The sequence below is a fragment of the Patiria miniata genome, unplaced genomic scaffold (assembly GCF_015706575.1).
Source record: "Patiria miniata isolate m_02_andy unplaced genomic scaffold, ASM1570657v1 HiC_scaffold_6, whole genome shotgun sequence".
Classification (NCBI taxonomy): domain Eukaryota; kingdom Metazoa; phylum Echinodermata; class Asteroidea; order Valvatida; family Asterinidae; genus Patiria; species Patiria miniata.
Genome location: NW_024037073.1, coordinates 3,168,924 through 3,191,608, shown reverse-complemented (window position 1 = coordinate 3,191,608; position 22,685 = coordinate 3,168,924). Strand labels below are relative to the sequence as shown.

Genomic DNA, 22,685 nt, shown 5'->3' with positions numbered 1-22,685 from the left:
TCCCCGTTCCCGCCCACCACTGTTCCCCACCCCATCCCCACCCCTGTTCCCCACCCCCGTTCCCCACACCAGCTGTGACCCATGCTCCACATTTCCCCATGCTCCCTTTCAGAAAGAAATTACCGTAATTTCCTGCGGATAAGACGCGTCTTATCTGACTTTTTAGACCACAAAAACATCGCTGCGCCTTATCTACAGGTGCGCCTTATCTGGTGTCGCTTGAGTTTTTCTTTGTGTGAAGAATTCTTTCAATGCCGCAATCAATAATGCAGTCAACCAAGGCTCAACTCTCCAGACATTGTGACCGTATTTTCATTCCAACAATGCCGCGATGTGTTGATCCCCCATGATCGTGCTTTCATTCCAACAATGCCGCAATGCGTTGATCCCCCTTAGTGTTCGTGCTTTCGTTCCAACAATGCCGTCATACAAACGTTTTTCTTTGTGGCCGTTTTTTCATTCCGAAAATGCTGCAATCAGAATTACTTAAACGTTTGGAAATCGCATTCACTCAAGTTCTATTGTGTGAACGTTGAGGGTGTTTATTGTACAGGATATCTTCGAAGTCTGCTTTAGACTTTAGCCGTGTCCGCACTGGACTCTTTTTTTGGAAGGTTTTACCGAGACGATGGTAAAATGAGAAATGGTCAAATGTGACCACTGTCCGCACTTGGACTTTCGACACGGGAAAATTTACCCAGGCCGCGTGGGAGAAGTAACCGAGCTGTCACAGTGTCAGTATAATGACTCACCGTACACAGAAAACAAATTGCCGATCACATTTTCAGCCGCCGATACGCACAGTAATATTACACACGCCATTTGCATGCACAACATAATCGTTTACACGATATTATTTCATCTTGACACACTAAATCTTGACGAAAAGGCCGATAATTCTGACGCATTTGTGATGCACGTCGTCGAAGCCATGCCGCTGTGCGATGTTCCGTGCGGCAGCAGTGCCATCAGTATTCGTTGGTTCCCATCGCATGCTTACAGAATCGAAGCTATGATGTGGGCCAGGAACCAGTGACTACGGCCTACGTACGGTACCAGACCATGATGTTCCGTGCATGTTCCGTGCAATTTGGATCGTAGAAAATAACATACATCGGTGGAGAAAGAGAATTTCCGCAAATTAATTCTCAGAACGTGATCTCTCTTCTCTGTGTATGTATTTGTCCGTTGAAATATATATTTTAACGAGATTTTACCGCTCGGACTTGATGATACACCGCAGCGTGTTTCTACAAAATGTTCGGCCACTGCACGTGCAGGTTCGTGCGGTCTCTGTATGCATAACAGGGCGCTCGGGCCGGATGTACGCTTTCCTGAGCCGCTTTTACCGACTCGCACTGTCCGCACTGGACTTATCGTCTCGGGAAAAGTGCTTCATGGCTCTACATGTGACCAGCCATTGTGGTTACGGTTTAATTCATCCTCCGAATAGTGTGATCGTTCTAAGGCAACACAATGGCCCCTTTGTGGGGATGTACCGACACCGGTGACGCCTGGTGTTCTTCTGTGTGCGGTCAAACATGCGTCTTATGCGGCGGTGCGCCTTATCTGTTGGCGTTTGAATTTTTTGTGTGTGATTTTAGGGACCTGCGCCTTATCCGCCGCGCGCCTTATCCGCAGGAAATTACGGTATTCATGATACTCGGTCTCTCTTTAGTACCACCCTCCCCCAAGCCTCTTCCAACCCCCAACCCTCAACCTCTGCATAGGCAGAAATTGTTATAGGCCTTGTTTTTTGCCCAGCCCACTGTCATTTATAAGAGTCAAGAGAAACGCTTCTGTTATCATTTTTTAATTGTCCCCCTTTTATGCATTATTGATTACAAAGATAATCAACAGGTTTTTACAATTGAAGAGCTACCGTAACAAATTTCAAGTACACATTTTTCTGATAAGCCATTCTGGAAGACCCATACCAGCATGTTGCAGAGTGGTAATCAAGTCAATCACAAGTCAAATCGCAAAGTCTTGTTGCAAGTGGCGGGGGATCAAGTTGACAAAGGAGTGCCTTTCTTACAGTTTATGTAAATAACTTGTCACATTTGCGACTGGGTGACTTGTTATGACTTATATGGACTTGTGAGGACTTGTGATGGACTTGTGAGGACTTGTGGTCGACGTTTGAGGGATTGTGATGGACTTATGAAGACTTGTGAGGACTTGTGATGGACTTATTATTGAGGACTTGTGATGGACGTGTAGGGACTTGTGATGGACTTGTGATGGACTTGTGAAGACTTGTGAGGACTTGGGATGGACTTGTGAAGACTTGTGAGGACTTGGGATGGACTTGTGTAGGACTTGTTGGACGTGTGAGGACTTGTATGGACTTGTGATGGATTTGTGAGTACTGGTGAAGACTTGTGAAGACTTGTGATGGACTGATTACAAATCTAGAATGTTGTGATCAGTAGCATGCACTTTCTAACCCTAGTCTTTTTTAAATGCTCCCACAGCAATTAGAAAACGAAATCCAACAAAATGAGGCCAAACTGCGAGAGGTCGTGGAGAAAGGAGACCAGCTCTTGAGTCTGGATCCACAGAGCCCCGCTGTAGGGAATGAAGTGAGCATGCTGCAGACTGGATGGGAGGACCTGTACCGTCAGGCAGGGACCAGGAGAAGACATCTCAAAAAAGCCAAGATAGTCCAGGTAAGAGGGGCGCATGGTTGAATGGAGCTAGACTAGTGTTTGGGTTGTGTGTTGTTGATGCTGGCCATATTTGGCGTGGGTGATTTCTGGTTGACTAGTTGGTTAGAAGGTTGTTCAATGATTTCCTTGATGTTGGGTGATAGGATAGTTGTTCTAGCTCGTTGGTAAGTAGCATACTGGTTGGCTGCCCATCGGCGTTTTTGAGATATGGTGGACACAACAGGAAAGCGGTATTTGGTTTGGGTAAATTTGGGCAAATACTAAAGAATTTACCCAAACCAGGTAGCGACATCTTATTGTGTCCACCATTGTTTTAAGCTAAGTGGTTGGTTAGTTGGTATAGGGGTTTAACTAGATTTCCAATCAGCTAGCTTGCAGCTGCTTGTCTGTTGGTTGATTGGATGCACAGTGCACTGGTTTGTTCCCTCTCCTGCCTAGCTTATTGTGTTTCACCAGTTGCTGATTTCAGTTTCCCTGCTTTAGTTGAGTGGTCGTTTGTGACATTGGCTTTCCAGGTTGATAATAAAGCACTTTTTGGTAGTACCTCTCCAGTTAGCAGGTACATGACTTTTTGCTGGGTAGATTTTTCTAATGTCATGTTTTGCATTCATCAATGAAATTGTGTACCTTTGTGTAACAAGGTAATCTGTTCAATTCCGATTCTAATCCATTTCTTTTATTATCAATTACTTTCCTCTCGGATCTTCCTCCACTTATCTTATCTCCCAGGGCCCCCAGGGAGAACAGTTCATTGACAACTGATGGGGCTACCCTGGTAAAATAACACGAAATAAATAAATAAATACAAATAAATAAATAAATAAAAACATCATTCTAAATCCCCACACTTGTCATGTTTTCCGTCTTCAGGAGCAGTACCATAAGATCCTCCAGGACTACATGGAGTTCCTGGACACTGCGGAGCAGAAGCTGAGCAGAGACGACATCATGGCAACCGATGCACGCAACCTCAGGGAACAACTCGAAAAACACAAAGTAAGTATTTCAAAAATGATCTACTCTATCTTTTCTTTGATATTATTCAGTTCTTGGTAATTGTTCCTCTGCTGTATTCAAAGGCTATCCAATCAATGGGAATGTAAAGTTATGAAATGTTTGTTTTAATTTAGAGTGCCTTACATTTCTGATTGCAGCACCTTTTTTCTTTTACAGTGACAACTTCTTAGAAAGCAAAACTCGGAAATAGAAATGCACTTGTATTGTGCTACTGCAAAAATGATTTTTTTTTTCTGTGGCAACTTACTTGTGAATGGAGTCTCTTATAAGAAATAACTTTGTTCGATATTTGGCCAGTCTGTGAAAACTCTTCTAATGTGAGATTAATGGCCTTTAAATCTGCCGTTGCTTTATGAGATGCATTTTCTTTTTCAGGTCAAAAGTTTTAATGTGAAGTGTGCTGAAAAAAGGAACATTTTAACAATGTAATGGGATTTTAAAAATCTCATCAAACTGCAGTGTTGATGAAATAGTTATTATTGTCATCTTTAAATCAATAGGAACTCTTTAGTAACTTTAGCACCCCCCATCTAAACAGAGCATTTTTTTATGAAATAGTAACCAATTTCAATTTTTTTTATATTGAGATTTGTTGCTCTGTGACACCCACACTCTTCAGAACCAATGTGTTGTTGATAAAGTAGTTACCAATTTTCAGCTAGTTCTTCAATGGCTTGGACATAGTAACCAATTTCCGCCTCATTCTCAACAGGAGTTCTTCAGCGACCTGGGCATCCACCATCTGACCATCGAGTCCATCGCCCAGAAGGCGGACCCCTACACCCAGGAGCTCTTCACCAGCCAACGCTCCCAGCTGGACCAACGCAGCCACGCCATCCAGGCCAAGGCCACAGTCCGAGGCCAGACCCTGGAGAGACTGGTGACTGACTGGGTTCAGCTGGAGAAGAGCCTGGAGGAGTTGAGGAGCTGGCTGGGGCACGTGGAGGCCCAGTTGCCGAGCAGCATCGACGATGCCACACAGGAGAACGTGCAGAAGGGCATACACAAATACCAGGTGAGTTGTCAGGATTTTCTTACGGACGCCGTGGGCAGTACCCTCTCTATGGTTGAAAGGGGGAGTTTGGGGAGACCACTGGGAGGGACATTCGTTGAGCGCCAATGGTTTTGGTGTTCGACTCATGTGCCCTGGTACATGGGTTTGAATCCGGACGGGGAACTTAGTGTTTGTGTTCTTGGGCAAGACACTTTACTACAATGGCCTCTCTCTACCCAGGAGTATAAATGCGTACCCCTGAAGGTAGAGACCAGATTCCGCTGATTTCGAGCAGCTCCAGAAAAATAAGTCTCATGCTTTCATGAACATGAGTAACAATATTGAAGCGCTTTTAGAACTTTGGTATAAAGCACTTTATAAGCACCACATCTTAATCATTACCACATCATTCCAAAACTTTGCCGACAACGCCAGACTCTTATGCAAAGATGCTATGGTTTTGTGCACATTCAGAATAAAATTAATCATGCGTACTTCAAGACATACACGCGCAAATCTATACGCGTATGCGATGTGTCCCATCCACTGGGCTCTCCAAAATGGTCGAAAAGCGCCGTCAACTGTTCATGCCTTGCCATACCTTAGAGAGAGTCCAAACCATATTCAACCGTTAGCTGAGAATAAGGTAGACGGCGTTTTTTGTATTCACATATATCACTGCGATTGGAAACCACCGATAACTGAAACAATAGACTTGATTTTCAGGCTGAATGCTACGCGCCGTTGAGGTCCAACTTTTTCACTTTTTTCTTGCAATTCTTTGAAGCAAAATGGTGCTTTACAGGAGAATGCTGTTATCACAAACTTTGTTATACCAAACATTTGGCTTTAACAAACCTATTTTTCATACATTTTTTGCCCAATAATATTATTTTTTTAAAGTTATTGACTTGGTTTATAAGACGGCAGTGGGTGATTTTCATAGATTTAATTGTTACACCATCTGGATGAAATTTTGAATTTGAATGAAATGCATGTTTCAATGAGGCTTTTTCTAAAAACTGCCATTTTATTTTTGAAAAAATCTAGGCGATGACCAATCTTCTGAGTGACCGCAAGCCCACCTTACAGCAAGTACTGAACCGTGGCCAGGCCCTTCTGAAGAACCTCACCTCGTCCAAGCTAGACAACCAACTCATAGACCTCTCTGAGAAGTGGGCCACCGTGCAGTCCAAGATCAGCCAGGAGCTGGCCCTGTTGAACGGCCTTCTCCAGGAGTGGAAGGCCTTCAACCAGGAATCGACCCGCTTGCTGCCCTGGCTGATCAACGCCAACAAGGAGCTCCTGGAGTGGGGCAAGAAGGACCAGCAGCCTCAGGAAGTGGGAGCCATCGTGGCCCGCTTGGAAAAGTTCATGGTGAGCCTCATGATAGTGGATTTGTAGAAAGTATTGCAGAGAATGGCGGTCACATGCACTAATCATTTGGGTTTGGACTTATAAAAAAAATCTCCTCAATTGTAAAGGAGAGAGAGTGAGAGACATGGTACAAAACTTGAATGCCATTGCAACCATCCAATTAAGCTCAGGTGCATTCCTCGCAAATACTCCATGAGTTTGTGCACATTTAGATGAGAATGTGTACTCCATGTCTTATGCACATAAATAAATGCACATGGGTCATTCTTTAAATTTAGGGTCCAAAGTGTGACATTTTTCCCGTCCCTGTGCTTTGTAATTTGCCATTCAGGTATCGTTGAGAGTGACTTTGACGTTTTTAGGGGGGGGGGTTAGGTAGTGTGCTATTCATAATCACTATTGGAGGATGACGTCAGATTTATGAAATAAAGATGTCAGATGTAACAGGAACGGGAAAAAGGGACCCCATATTTATAGCAAGACCCACGTATGCACTACATGTATGTCCTTCAAACACACTGACTCTGGTAGTCTGGTTTAACTAAACTACTGAGGATTTGTACTGTTCCATTCTTTTTGTTCCTGTTCTTTGGAGTTCTTTTTTGACATGTCCCACAAGGATAATCTTACACAGATTTAATAGTAAGTCTGAAATGTTTAGTTCTTAAACAGTATATTTTTTTCAGTTTTGTATTATAAAATGGTTGTTCACTGTTCACCACTCTGTGTGTACAGGTTTTCCGTAAAGACATAGACAGCCACACGCCTCTCAAGGAGTCGGTCTGTAATCACGGCCAGCAGCTGCTGAAAGTCAAGAAGCTCCACACCCAACCAATCACAGAGAAGCTACGATTGATTGACAGCCAGTGGAGCGAATTACAGAACGAGCTGCCTCATGTCCAGGAGGAGCTTCATCAAATGCAGGTTGGTGACGTATAAAATAATAACCGTTAAGCACTAAATGATAGACTAAAGGTAAGTTACAATTTTTTCACAAGAACGTGTACACCTAATATCCATGTAACATCATTAATATGCACGTAAACATCGCAAAAATATGCCACAAACATACAACTGCTTGCTTACTGCAAACAATGCCGAACAGGTGATTTTGATTCTCCTCTTTACATGAAGAAAAAGAGGAAAAAACCCTCTTGCATTTCCTTTGCATGCAAGATTTTCAATACTAATAATGGTGTTTTATTAGATCAGAATTTATGTCAAATAATGTACTATTTAGGTCACATAATTTGTTGTCCTAATTCATAGACTTGAGAAAATTACCTCATTAAAACGTAAGAATTTTTTGGCATTTTAAAAAGGGTCAAAGAGTAGATTCAGTTCTCGTACATTCTGGTGCCCTGGCCTACACCGCGTTATGGGGAAGTTTTTTATTGTTAGGCAAATTAGGACCAAGTTATGGGGACTTTCTGCTGTCCCCACAGCATTTTCAGTCCCGACAAATGCCTTGTACAGACGAGTGTATGTCCCCACAACTACGGAACACAGATTTTATGATACACCAACTTCCAAAAAGTCCATCTCTTTAGTGTTTGCTTTTGCTGCCTTGCCATCAGATGGAATTGTTGCCATCAAGACAAGCCTTAAACGAGCTGATGGTGTGGATGGATGCCCTGGAACGCATCTTAGAAGACCACAAGGAGAAGACACACTCCAGCTCTAGTGAGGTGGACGAAATGATGCAGACATACAGGGTAAGATTATTTACCTATTGCTGTTGTCAGTCTGTTAGCCTACAGTGTTGTATTTGTCTGTTTTCCATTGACGTTCTGTTTATTTGTCTTTTTTCTGTCTTGTCCTATCTCTACCCATTGAAGTTCAGTTTGATCAGTTTTAGTCTCCACTATGTAACTTTTACATTGTGTGTTCATTTCCACTCTTGACCTTCTACTACAATTTGGTATTTTTGTGTCGCCTAAACAAAGTTTTGGGAGAAACTAACCAGCCCTAAATTCTGTATACATGTAACCGTAGACCCACATGGCCGTAGCCCCATATCCGCATGTTAAAGTTTAGGTTAAGTTTTTGAAAAAAATGTACAACTTGTACATGGTTTCATGGATTTTGATGAAACTTACATGCAGTGACCCTTGGGTGGGAAGACACAATTCTTTATCGCATTACTGAGGTCAGAGGTCATGTAGGGGTCATTTTAGGTAATTGTTCAAATATGCTTCAAATGTTTCTTTGTCTACAGAATTTGTTGGATTTAATGTAACTTGGATGGAGTGATCCTTGGGTGGGGGTTCATCACAACTCTTCTGAAATATAGGGATCGACCGCGGAAAAAGGCGATACATGCGATTCACGGATCACTTGTTATATTCTCAAAATTATGACTTCGAACTTGCAATTCAAAATAAAACAAAGTTGATTTTTCCCACCACAACAGGGTTACAAGATAGACCTGTCCACCAAGCTCCTGACCGTGGAGTTTGTCAACCAGTCCATCCTGCACATGAGCCAGGACATCGAGTCCAAACGCGAAGACAAGACCGACTTTGCCGAGCGACTGGGCGCCATGAACAAGCGCTGGCAGACCCTCAACGTGGCCATCTCGGAAGAGGTCAAGCACCTGGACTCCCTGAGGAGGGACTGGGTGGAGTACGAGCGGCAGGTCAAGGACCTGACTAGCTGGTTTGAGAAGCAGGAGAGCAAGTTGAGGAAGTGCGAGGGGAAAGTCGGGCATGAGACAAGCGTCCAACAGGCTGTCAAGATGTGCCAGGTAAGTGTATTACATGGTACCATTTTTGTTTTATGTATTTATGTAGTTATTAGTTTGTGGACAAGTTTTTGCCTTTCTATTTCTTCTATTACTTCTATCCAAAATCCCATAGACTTTATACAAATGTAAGTGGCACTTTAACTCAATTCTAAAGCTCATGTCTTGATCAAACTGAGCCCAAACAAAGACCCAATACTATGATGTCATAGATAAAGCCTTTTTTTGTCATGTGAGATCAACTGAAAGGACATTTTCCAATGTCCAATATCAAGAGAACTATGTATCCTACTAAACTAAAACCTGGTCTATATATAGATAATGTTTAGTTTAACTAAATTGTAAATGATGTCATGATAATGATTTAGTAATTCTTTCTAAATTGTTAATATTTAAATTTTGAAAGTTCTTTTCAAGATTTCTCAGTGAATGACAAATAATTACTCAAATTTCATTTTGTAATAACTTTGATTTTTTGTAAATAAATTTCTCCCTCCACCTTGCAGACTATGGAAGACTCAATTGACTCGAAACAATCAGACATCAACAAGATCCAGCAGACTGGCCTGACCCTAGCCCCCGAGGACACAGTCCAACAAACCATCCAGGACCTAGAGCGATCCAGGGACAGCCTGGGCAGCCTTCTGCGAGAGGTTCGGTCCCTGCTGGTCACCTCCCTAGAGCAGTGGCGGATGTACCATGAATGCCTGCAATCTGTGTCAGCGGCCCTGGGGAAAGCCGAGTATACCCTCAGTCGAGTGGGCATGGCAACAGGGACCGTGGATTCGCTGGAGTTTCAGTTGAACAAATTCAAGGTGAGATGAAAGTTTTGATGGGGGAATTGTGGAACATTCCTGCATGTAAATCAAACATTGGGCATTGACCAATCAAATCACGACTGTTGGTCAGGTGACCACAGTAGCTTTGTATATCGGGACCCTCTCTCCCCGTCAATCAAACAGCACGCTTGATTTTCGCTCAAAACTACCACAGTAGCTTGGTCAAACTTGGTAACAAGCACTGTGTGAAATGTACACAAACCAAAGGTTGGCTGGGCTTATGGCTGAATCCATATTGATCCATTGTTTTGTTAAGACTTAGGCCCTATTTTCATTGAGCAACTTAAGAAATCATGCCAGCAAAGTTTCTAGCTTAGCAAATAGCCAGATCCCAGTCACAAACAAAATGCATTGCATAACAACTTGGCCGGTAACCTCATGTACCGGTAGCTATGCCAAACTGTTCTGCGCTTAGCAAATCTGTGTGCCTGACAGCTAGGTGAAATTCCCCCCCCCCCCTAACCTGTAGCAACCATTACGGACAGTGGCAGACATGTTCCTAGATTTTACTCGTCAACAAAATGTTAAAATTAAGTAATACGTAGATAAATTGCCACAAACATTATTGGCTCATATTTCCATTTAATATCATTGTTCTTTTTTTACATCTTTTTTCTTCTTTTTACATTTGCTCTGACGCTATTTCCCCCTCCTATTTGCATGAAATACAACACAGGAAATCTATGTATTCAAGGTTTGCATGCTTTATTTGTGTTTCAAATCCAAACAACATAAATGTCACACATTTTTATTTTCTTTGAGTTTGCACTGATTTTCCTCAGTTAGTTATCATGTTAGTTTAGCTTGTTTTTGTTTACTTTACGTCTGTGTGTACATTCATTTTGCTGTGAATGATAGGAAGAATTATCTCAATTCAAACATGGACAAATGCTGGAATGCACAAATACTCCACCCTCTGTGTTATTGAAATCATGTACAATTATTTGAGCAATATATTTTATGCTGTTGCCAAAAGTGCAGTGCATTGACTTTTCAATCATATGTTCAATTGTTGATTGCGCAATGAAAGTATTTCACAAATTTACTTGGTAAAACAACTAACAGATGCCAGTTGAAATTATTGATAATTGTTCCATTAACCCATGCTTAGTTTTCACATTTATTTTTAATACTGCCCTCTTTAGATTGAAAGTTTTCTTTCAGTGTAACCAATAATCCATTGCATCAATCTTTCTTTACATTGCGAACTTCATTTTACTTTGCCATACTCTGATGAAAATTGTACTGAATGTTTCCCCAATTTTTTCGTCTCAACTTTCATTCAGGATCTGCAAGCAGAGGTCAAAGGTCACAGAGTACAGCTGACCAATCTATGCAAATTAGCTGACCAGTTAGAGCTAGTATGCAAACCATCTGTGTGTGAATCTCTTGACCGGACCGTAAACGACCTCACCACAAGGTACGTTTTTTGGGTCACACTTTTCTCTTGATAAACATTCTCTTTGAAGGTCCTTAGCGACTAATTTCAATTACCTTGGACTCATATCTGTTTGTGCCCCAAAAATCATGTTGTTGTGGTGCCCTCATTCACTGAAAAAAAATATGGAGTATTGGAAATACAATTTAATTTCTTGAGTTCTTCTTGGAATACTCTATTTCAGTGAAATTGTATTTATTAACACCTAATAATGAAATTACATATTTGATATAAGATGGAACAATGTGGACTATCAGCTGAGAGACACCGTCGCCCTGTTTGAGAAGTCCTGGTTGCTATGGCAACAGTTTGAGGAGAGGCATGATGGGATTGAAGCCTGGCTCCATCAGAAGGAGAAGGAGTGTGAGATTGCGACGGCGATTCCCGAGGAGTCGGACACGGAGACGGATAGAGAGGCAGATAGGGTGGTGGAGAGGGAGAGACAAGTAGAGACATGCAAGGTGGGTTTCTGTGAGAAAAATATCATTAGTATTTTGTACTAGGACGCATCTGTAAAATTTTAAAGGGACATTAAGCCCCATGTAAAGAATAATGGTGGCTGAGCGTAATACTTTCCTCAGTCTCATAAAATCTTAATTGGGAAGGATCTGAGAGGGTTTGGGTGAATCCCTTTGAAACAACACCTTGCAGGATGCAAATTGCACATCACTAGGCACATATGGAGATACTTCCCCCTTCGTTTGGCTGGTCTGCATGACCCTGAATTTTCTCTGAACTAATGCAAATTGAAGTGTTTGTTTTTGGTATATTTGAAATATTTTTGGTTGATTGTCAGTCACAATAATGAAACAAATCTTTCTTCTGATTTTTTGAGGAGGGGAGGGGTTGTTCAACAAGTGTCATTTATTTGTATTTGGGTAAATTTATAGTTGAGCATCAGAGCATCCTCCATTACTCTAGACAGCTAAAACATGCGATGGGCAGGCAGGAGGCACCTAACATTGAGCAGGGCTTAGCAAACTTATAAATGGTCCATTGTGATTAAGATAGTAAAAAGCAAGTTGTGAATACCACCGTACTTAAAAAATTATCAGGGAAGGAATAGATGTTACAGCAAAATTTCAAATTGGTCATCAAATCATGATTTTTGTTGCCCGCTTCTCACAGAAACTCCTTGATGAGCTGAAATCCTACCACGACATTGATGCCTTACGGAACCTCGTGGACCAGCTAACCAGACACATGGATGGCACCACAGCCAACAATATTGCCTCACGCAGACGGGTACTTTCCTTGGTAAGATCTCAAACACTGTCAATAATTTTGAATTATTGAACTTGTATTTCCCAGGCTCTGTACTTATGTGTAGCTGTCTACATTAGCTTATGTTGTCTCAATTTTCTCTGAATGAGTTATTCTTGATGTTGCTTCAGTTACATTTAACAGTAAAAATACCTCAAGTTTGAGGAGGCACTACTCCTAAACACTATCTTGAGATGGATCTAGCATCATGTCTTATTGTCATATCTGACTACAAGAAACAAAGCTTTCTTTTTTCACAGCAAGAAATATAATTTCGGAATCTTAGGATGCTGCCTTTCTTCATATCCATATATGAAATCAGGGGCTGATTTCCTGGCACTGCTTAACAGTTCAGGAAAGTTGTGCTTACTGTGGATGTTGCATGCACATAGAGATTGCTATTACATATTAAATGTACATCACTATGTTAACCCTAACAGAACTCAACCCATCAAACCCCAACGGCATATTTTGTTGGAATCTGTCAGGATGGGTACATTTCCCCTAAACTGACAGTTCTGGAGGGTTGGCACACCTCCAGAATCAAAGTCAGAAATATGTTTAGCAAATATTTTCTTTACTTAGCAGCTCTATATGAAATCGGCACCAGGGTCTCAATTCTATTGTCTTATTCTTCTCTGCAGAAACAAGACAGCCTATGCAAGTCCCTGAGACGCTTCATCAAGACCCAAGAAGCAGACCTCAAGACACAAAAGCAGCTGAGAGACAAGATACAGAATCTTCTGTCATGGCTTGAAGACACCGCAGACGTCATCAATAAGGACGATCCGAACCGTTCGTCGGACGAGACTTCCATCAGGGAACGCATGGCTCAACTCAAGGTCAGCAAAAGACTCTTGAAAAATTTGAGGCCATAAACTGCACCTTAACAAATTTTTAAAAAAATTCCTGCAAAAAAAAGAAGCTCTCAACATTGTGCGTATAATTGTTTTTTTGTGTTGGCCTGTCTCCTGTTTTCTGAAGCAAAAAGTGTTTGATTTTCAAAACATGGCAATTAGGCTTGACTTTTATTATTTTAATTTGTTTAAAATGCACTATAATTTCGTACATGTTATCCCTTTCAACAGTTTTTCTTTTCTGAATGTCAATGACTTATTTCTTTGTGAAAAATGTAATAAGTTGCATCAGTGATACTTGATGGTGTTATACAGTGACCTGTGTTCTAAAATTACTTTTTATTATTTGTTAAATTTTTTGCATAACGCAGTCAGACTGCACATACCATGTCTTTTGTCATTGTTTTCGATGGAGTCCTTGCTAAAAAAAAAAAGCTTTTGCAAGGTTAAATGCATTTAAGTACAATATATCTATGCTTTTTTTGATCATGTCTTGCTAATTGTATGTAGTTTTGATTCGCTTTCTTTACATTGCAAATGTGTATACAGTGGTGAAATTTGCTGTAAAAAGCAACAGACATGACTGCTAGTCTCCAATACGAAGTTAGAAACATTCAGTTTGCGCCCAGTCAGTGTGGATATAACTTCCTCTTGTTCCAATGAAAGCATTTGAAAATCCTTTACTTATTGTCTTCGCAGGCTGTGATGGTTGAGTTTAGTGGGCGCCAGCCAGAGCTGAACTCACTGAACGAGATGGGTTACCGGCTGAGTCTGAGCCGCGGCAACGCAGCCGACCTCTCCTCCGTCAACAACCGATGGAACTCGTCCTTCGGGCGTGTCTGCGAGAAGTACCGTCACCTGCAAGGGGTGTTGCTCCAACAACAGAGCTTTGCTCAGAAGTGTACAGCGTGGAGTACGTTCATTGAGGAGACGGAGAAGAATTTGGCTGTGGTCATCGCTGGTAGCTACTCAGAGCTGCAGGAACAACAGAAAGTGTATGAGGTACGAGTTTTATCGCTGACAGTTTGATGAATCTGTTCAGTCTTTTCTCCTCCCTTTATGCAATGTTATGATAACCAGGTATTAAGTTGCTTTGATATGAGTAGTATAAACTACATTTTACAGAAAAAGGACATAGAAAAGTGTCTTCGTGATCAATGATCGTTGGGAAAATTAAATTGAAAAATTCAAAAATTAAAACAAAAATTGCAATTCAGCTTCTTGGATCTCTATGGAAGTAATTGTGATGTTTTTTAGAAAGCAAAACTACTATCAATTCCTCCACAAAGTATAAGTTTTCTTTACTAAGAAACAATTTAGATATAAGAATAAACTAATAAGGTGCATGTTTCACAAAGAGTTTTTCCTGCTTATTCCTACCTACCAGCTGGAAATATCATTTGCCCTACCAAGGGTCGAGGAGAGAATATTAGAATCTCCGGTCTGTAGCTTTTTGTTTTAATTTTGGAGGGAGGGCTGAACATCACAAAGTGAACCTAGGCTGCAAAACTCCTCCTTTTTTTCTCAAAAACTTCATCTTTCTTTTCAAGGTGAGAAATAAGAAAACCATCCTCAGAATACAAAAGCAGCGTTTGGATTACTTGTTTTATAATCTGCTTTGGTGTCCTTGCAGGTGTTTGAGTCGGACATCTTCAACCGTCAGCAGATCTTGTTCTCCATCATCAACGACGGTCAGCGCATGGTGCAAGACGGTGACCTGGACGACCCTGAGGAATTCCAACTCCAGCTGGATCAGCTGAGTGAACAATGGCAGAGCGTCATCCGACGGACGGCTGCCAAGAAAGATGACATTGACAAGAACATCAGGTCAGTGGCAGAGAGAAATGGCTGCCAATTTCAAAAAAAACTTTACGATAACTTACGCCTCATTATTTTTATGCAACGGCTCATTGCTCAAAAGGTACACACTACGCAAGTGTTTGACTTGTGCAGCACATAATGGGGTAAATTACTCAGTCTTTTTGGCTTGGCTTATTTACGGTGTGTGCAAATACATGTAGTACAAATTTACTGACTAATCCTGATCAGGCTGTTATTACCCAATTGGTGGAGGTGGATGTCAGAAATTCACTGCTATGTTTTTGGAGTTGTTACTGATTGAAACCCATCACTCAATTGAGTTACTGCCCAATTCCTAATAAATATAACACTTAACTATCTTCAAAATGGCAGGCAAGGCAAGGCAAGGCAAAATTCATTGACTGTTTTCGTAACTAGTTTGCTTATCCAAGGTTGTCCAGTGGTTAAATTATCATACAGCTACGCCAACTTTATGCATTTGCGTAAACTTTCGGTCTTCATTCTTCAGTCATTGTTTTGTGTCGAAAAAAATTAACTTCATATGGGATACTTTTATTACTATGCATTGGTACAGAGCTAACTTGCAAATTCAAATGTATCATTTGCAAAACACGTGATAAACTTGAAGTCTTGAAACATGAGCAACTGTTCACCTTGTATTTGCTCTTTTTGGGTACATTTTTGTTCAGGGAATGGAATGCCTACTACCTGATGCTGAACAAGATGCAGGAATGGTTGGAGGAGATTGAGGAAGAGGTCAAGGCATATGACATCACTACGGCTCCCCTGCAGAGAATCAGAAGCCTGGCTGATCAAGCAAAGGTAATCGAACAATTCAGCTAGTGATGAATATACATGAGCAATAATGTCATTAGCATATGACATCATCGTTGTTTTTCCGCGTTTTGTTTGCTATCGATTACACACCCATGAACGGGTACAAGTCAGCTAGACTGGTTCCCTGACCTTTCAATTCCCCGACGTCTATAAAATTGCTCCGTTTCATCTTACGTGGTGTTAGGGAACCAGACTACAAGAACATGATTGTTTTTCAAACAAGTCAGTTTAACAGTATTTGCTATATAATACATGTAGTAACCCCCCAAATCCATCCATTTTTGAAAATTACAGCAAAAGAAAATGTTGTACATTCCCTTTAAAGCTATAGTCCATCATTTGCAGCCATCCGAAAAGTAACTGGCGTAATTATTGTTGAAAAACATACCTGGTTGAAAGATAGTAAGTGGACTAAACTCCCTGTGAAATTATTCTTTCTGGCAAGCTGTCATTTTGAAGTAATCAACGAAAGAAGGCCTTTCCAACGGTGCGTCTTAAGACGCACCGTAGGAAATTTAAATTAGTAGTTCGTTTTGTTATTCGGCGAAGTGCACGCAAGCATTTGCACGACGCGCGCGCGCGGTTGCTATAATTCGTCGGATTAGTGCGCGACATCGCGTATAGCTGCAATTCAAAACAATTCAAAACATGATTCAGCAACTTTTGATCTGAAATTGAGATCCTAGAATGCTGTTTTTCTCGGAATGTGCAGCTGAAGCTGAGCTGAAACTTCATCAGGTGAAGCTGAGCTGAAACTTTATGAAGGATGCTGAACAACTAGTTCAGCATCCTTCATTAGATTTTGAACACTTTTGTTGCTTCAAACGAACAAAATGCACAAATTACAAATGATGGACTATATCTTTAAGCAAGCGGAACCAAAATGACCTAAGTAATGATATGTATTCATGAGTGGTGATATCATAAGCATATGGCATCACCATAAGTCCCCCCGCACAGAATACAAAGCCCAGCCAATCGAGCAAACTGAACGTAATGTCTGGTGCAGAGATGCATATTCATGAGCAGTGATGTCATAAGCGTATGACATCTTGGCTCTCCTGCAGGGAATACAAAGTCTTGCTGATTAAGCAAAGGTTGCAGAATGATTAACTTAGTGCCATCTATACAAAAATGAATAACTTACCATAGGCAGTTGAACCAACCAGTTGTGTAAGTGACCTACACCCTTTGTGGATTTAATGTTTTAGTGTGCACACAAACCAATAGCATCTTCACGTGAGCGTCAGGCGTCGTCGGCGATGTGTTTGAATGTCTCTCCGAGTGGTCTCCCCCAACTCTCCCTTTCTTACCGTTGAGGGGATACTTGTGCATGGAGCCCATACTCAAAATGCTGTCAGATTGGTTTATTATCAAAATTAACTGGTTAAGTTTGCCAGTGTGGAGTAAAGCCTGACGAGGTTTTGAAACAAGCTTTTCATATTCACCAGAAATATTTGTGTCTTTGCTTTCTCGTCCAGGGGACTCAGAAGTCAGTTGAGTTCCAGGAAACCCTCTACCTCTCCCTCAACGACGCCGGCAAAACGTTACTCAGGAATTCAGACAGCCAATCGGCCGAGAAACTCAAATCAGAACTGACCGACGTCCAGAACAGTTGGCACCACGTGACGACGGGACTGCGCAAGAACACCCAGCACTTGGAGGAAGTTATCGGGGAGTGGGAGAGCTGTGACGCGGTCATGGACGAACTTCACGCCTGGCTGCGCAACAACAGGAAAGTCCTGAACCAGCCGCTACCTCACCAGTACGATGAGCTTCAGAGAGGCTTGGAAAAGTGCAAAGAGATTGAGAACACCTTTGAGAGCACAAGCAGCAGGCTGGATAAGCTACGGCAGTTGGAGACCCACCTTCAGCCCACGGTCAGTCCGGACGACATGGCCGTCCTGAGCGAACGCATCGCCCTGCTGACCAAACAGTGGGAGGAGGTCAGGCACCAGACCTGCCAGCGCCGGCAGCAAATCACGGAACGGCTTAGCGAGTGGGTCACGTTCACGGAGAGATATAAGGAGTTCTGCGATTGGCTGACCCAGATGGAGGTGAAGATTGTGCAGAACGGAGAGCACAGCATTGAGGACCTCTTGGCCAAGTTGACAGAGGTAAGTTGGTTTATGATATTTTTTAAATTGGATAATTTTTTCAACATCTTAATTGCAATTTCATGAATGTAACCCTTGTATGAAAACATGCATTCTGAGCCATGTTATTACTTGGGCCAATATTCCTGTAGACCCCCATTGGTTTGTTAACAGTATGCCAGAAAGAGAGGAAGCAAATTTTGACTGTTTGTGACCTATTAAGTAGCAGGAGGGTTAAGAAAAGAAAGTATGTATGTAAACATGTATATTGGTGCAGTTTAGTCTCCATTCCAACAGGTCTACTGTTATATTATTGAATTCCCATTACAATATTAGCCTCTGACCTTTTTTTTGGGGGGGGGCCTGGAGGAAGCCATTGGAGTGGGTTGGAAACTTGAACCCCCCTCCCCCCCCCCCCCCCCCCCCCCCCCCCCCCCCCCACTGTGCCACCCGGTTACCCAATCAGTTCCATTCATTGGGTTTCGGTTCACTTGGTCTTTTCAAAATTCCAGTATTTGTCTATTTCAATGCACTTGCGATGAACAGTTGCGATTTCCTTTCAAAGTGTAAACTAACCGAAAAATCCAATGTGTTGATTGAGTGCAAGCTGTCAACAAAACTTTTTCCACGTTCCACTCTCAACCACTTTTATAAATTCCTTTCCGGTTCATTTGTGGGACAAAAAAGGAGGAAAAAAATGGTTCTGCTCAGATGAGATCCACACTTTCATTTGGTTACTTCACATGGGCATAAACAAATTTCAGAAAATTCTCTTGTATACCCTAAAGGGAACACTTCTAGCATGTAAGTACTTATCTTATCCTTAAACATTATATAACTGACATGCAGATCCTTGTCATTTGATTGGTGGAACTCACATCACGTGACATTCATTATTGCTCCCATTCACGCCGGGGTTCAAAAATTCGCCCATGGTGAACGGGATTTACTATTCAACAGTTAGGATCATCCTTGTTCCATGGCACGGTATTTGTGTTCAAATGCATGCTGCTGCGCGCGTTGCGCGTAGCGCGTATTGTTCCCAAGAGCCAGTAGCTACAGACTGTAAATCCAATCAAATGACACGTAATTCAAATGACAAGGATCTATATGTCAGTTATATAAAATAAATATTGAGTGGATTTAAATTGCGAAATGGAAGGAATAAAAATCTGGTTTTCCATTTGACAAGGCGAAGAAAAGTCCAGATTTTACCTTGCGATAATATTCCTCCAATTCCACTCTGAGCCACTCAATATTGGTGTAATATCAACTGTTTATTTTAGTGAAAAGTCAAAGCTGCATAGCTGCATTGGTATAAAATTTAAAGTATTTTACAGGTACAGGACATATTTTGCATTTTTAAAACCTTGTCAATCAAACTGGATATGTAGCAACCGAATTTCAGTGAATTTCTTGTAAAATTTATGAAAGTCATTAGTGTGTTCAGTGATTCTTCTGTAAATAAAATTTAAATTAATAATTATTCTTTTTTGATAAGATTCTGAGGATCCATTTAAATTTTTTGCTGAATGATTTTTTTCCTTTTTGAAATCAAACAACAGGGTTAATTACATGTACATGGTGCTGCTTAAGCAGAAAGCATTGCTTCATAGCTTAGCAAATATATTTTCTGGCTAAGTAACATTTTACTTTTGGTGTTTTGGGTTTTTTGGAGGGGGGGTTGATTTTGTTTTTGGTTTTTGATTTTGAATTTTTTTTGGGGGGGTAAGTTAAATAGATCATCTTATCCAACTATTAAAATGCATACTGATTAGATCTATCTGATGAGTAGAGATGTACTAAATTTATATAATTAAATTTACTGAATGAAATTTAATTTATTGCTAATTTCAAAATTGAAGATGAAAGAGTGATACTCTGGTCAATACTTTCTTCAACATAAATCAAAATAAAACTTACTTCTAGCAAAACCTTAAATAGCAAATCTTGGTTGCAAGAACCTAACAAGAAAAATTAAAAATTTGCAGAATTGTGATTTTCTTCCAAATCTTTATATAATACATTGTATAGCCCAAAACTACACAATCTCATGAAAGAGGTTGTGTTCAAAACCCTAAGGTATAGCAATCATTGTTTGGATTATCCCTACTGGCCCTTGGCATCTTGAAAAAAGGAGATTAAATTTCCTGTGCGTGTATTTGGCGCAAGTGTGCCTGGATGGCTTGCACTGTGAAGACCAAAGCCATGCATTGTGCACGTCATCTGCATGCAGAAAGTCGCTGCCATTTTGTATTTTTATATGGGAACAATTAAATCCCTTTATATTTTTTCCAAAATGGAATATTTCTGGGTCCATACGCTTGGTGTTTTTGTTTCTACGCTGGGTAAGTTGCAGTATTTCTTCGATTAAATTGAGCATGCATAATGAAGCGAAGATCACAGTGAAAAGTGTAGGGTCTTTGGATCTGTAGGAGCATGCTGTGTGCACATAGGCTTACTGAGTTCAATCTTCCTTTGTGTACAACTGCATTGATGGCTTGCAGTTCCTTGCCTGTGCATTTATTTCCAGAAAATAGGGTTTTTGATTCGGTTTTCCCATGGGTGTAGTCTGGACAAAAATGTTAGTGAACATTTTGGTGACGAGCTTGACCCGTTACGGAACTGAGTTACAATAGAAATTTTGTTAAATTGTGAAAATCACGAAAAAGATTTCAAGAGAACGAACAAAATTTTTAGCTTTGAATATCTACAAGGAAAGTATACCGGTAGATTTGGCAATTGGCAGATGAACCTGTGAATCTGGTGTTTCGAAGCAACACTTAAAAAAAAAGCATCATGTTTAAATTCCTAGCCCATTTAAAAAAAAAAACAGTTCAGCTGAAATATGTATTCAAAAATCTTGGACAATTAAGTTGCAAAGAAGCTTAAATTAAATTTAGCTGTCTAATACATCCCCTCAAACCCCCTTTCTTCACAGAGCAACACAAATTTCATAACGTACAATTTCATACTCTATGATTAGTTTACAATCAATTCATCATTTCTAGTCAATTGGGCATGATCCCTAATGAATCCAACATATATTCTTATCTCTACTGGTAGACATATGTCAAGTTCATATAATCAAGCTGGTCCATGCAGTGAATACAGTGATGCTTAGTGCAAATGAACTACCTTTCCACCATGACTTGACCTGATATGCACACGTGTACATGTACAGGTACACCAGCATAGATCTGTATTTATCAAATCCTTCAGACAAGTTGACTTAGTGTGAGTTTGGGATTAATTTGGGTCACAGATAACCATCTTGAAACTTGGCTGTGTTATCAAATGGACAGTTCATGGACATCAGTAGATAACTGGATATTTTCAGAGAATTGCCAGTCAATTGCTTGTTGTGTAGCATATCACTGTATCTGTCTTCTGAATGTGAACTTCGGGATTTTAGTAATTACCTGAAGTCCAGTTTTGCCACATGGTCTGCTTCGCCTCTGCAGTGATTTTGGAGCATTTTCTTGAGCAAACGACAAGCTTTTCCAGCCAGTATTACGTGTGCAGCAGTGCTAATCTATTGATTTATTGTATCGAGACTGCAGATGATAGTGACAGCTAGTGGATCGTTACTGAAATACCATAATATGTACATGTAGGATGAGAGTTTGCATGTTGTATTCAGGTAAATGCAATGCGCCTAGACGTTATTTTTGTACTTAATTTTAGACTGTTTTTGTATACACTTGTTTATTTGTATACTTATTTGCAGCAACAAAACTTGTAGTTGATGACAAATGCACACTGATAGAGATGCATTCCCTTGTGGTCAAAACTGCCAAATTGTATTCCATGTGGATGCTGGAAATTGTTGGCATGCCACAGTGTCATTGCTGAGATTTACATGTATGAGCCAACTGTCTCTTGGACATCAAGTATTTTGTCATCGCTTCTGCTAGAAGGCGGTGACCAGTGTGTAATGTTAAAATGATTTTAGTTCACTCATGCATTGACAGTAGGACTGTCAAATCCTGTTATTGGTGGATTTCAAGGAAGTGAAAATACATGGATTATCCATCCAGCCATGAGCTTTAATCCAACACTGGCAAATGTGAGAAGATGTCAGTCTGGTATCTTTTTTTCACTCAGTAGCTTCTCTCAGCCCATGATTTTCTTTCATCTCTCACTTTGACATCCCGAAGAATATGGCCACAGTGGGTGACAATTCCTTTTATATTTTTATCCTGGAAGATTGTTAACCCATTAGCACATGTATACATGTATTTCATTGTGTTTATTCACTGATTAGTTGATTTGAGTGCTCTGGCGGTTTTGGTACCCATTTATACTCCTGGGTGGAGAGCTAGAGGCAATTGTAGTTACCATAAGTGTCTTACCCAAGGGCACAAACACCATGTTCCTGGCAGGATTCAAACCCACGCACCTACATGTATAATAGGCAGAGTCATGGTGGTGTTGGCCAGTACAGTGACTAACGGGTCAAAGAACATGTGCAACCAAAAAGTAGTGCTAAGGACCGAAGATTCATTTTATTCAGGGAATACACAGACGGCACTTTTGTGAATGGTCCCTGCAGCATGAGAAACCTTGAAAAGATTATAGTGTTATCGTAAAAAAAAAAATTACTGCTTTTATTTGTAGCGCCTTTTGCTCAATATTGTTCGTAACTTATACTGGTATGCCTACATTCATTATCTAGGTCGTATATATGCTTCAAGCAGCTTTTCAAAAGCAATTTATATACTTGTACGT

At 40.8% G+C, this 22,685-nt stretch overlaps 1 protein-coding gene across 4 annotated transcripts in view; it reads left to right on the top strand.

Annotated features, from left to right (window-relative positions):
• LOC119742504 (nesprin-1-like) overlaps positions 1 to 22,685 on the top strand; it is a 119,761-nt gene that overhangs the window by 70,858 nt on the left and 26,218 nt on the right. For all 4 annotated transcript variants that reach the window (XM_038218449.1, XM_038218450.1, XM_038218448.1 and 1 more), the window contains 16 exons: positions 2,478 to 2,672; positions 3,543 to 3,668; positions 4,402 to 4,704; positions 5,734 to 6,060; positions 6,796 to 6,984; positions 7,638 to 7,775; positions 8,474 to 8,806; positions 9,310 to 9,618; positions 10,929 to 11,062; positions 11,316 to 11,541; positions 12,209 to 12,337; positions 12,988 to 13,185; positions 13,900 to 14,202; positions 14,834 to 15,027; positions 15,711 to 15,843; positions 17,340 to 17,975. In XM_038218449.1, the coding sequence (XP_038074377.1) occupies positions 2,478 to 2,672; positions 3,543 to 3,668; positions 4,402 to 4,704; positions 5,734 to 6,060; positions 6,796 to 6,984; positions 7,638 to 7,775; positions 8,474 to 8,806; positions 9,310 to 9,618; positions 10,929 to 11,062; positions 11,316 to 11,541; positions 12,209 to 12,337; positions 12,988 to 13,185; positions 13,900 to 14,202; positions 14,834 to 15,027; positions 15,711 to 15,843; positions 17,340 to 17,975 (3,873 nt within the window). The remainder of the gene's footprint in view (positions 1 to 2,477; positions 2,673 to 3,542; positions 3,669 to 4,401; positions 4,705 to 5,733; positions 6,061 to 6,795; positions 6,985 to 7,637; positions 7,776 to 8,473; positions 8,807 to 9,309; positions 9,619 to 10,928; positions 11,063 to 11,315; positions 11,542 to 12,208; positions 12,338 to 12,987; positions 13,186 to 13,899; positions 14,203 to 14,833; positions 15,028 to 15,710; positions 15,844 to 17,339; positions 17,976 to 22,685) is intronic.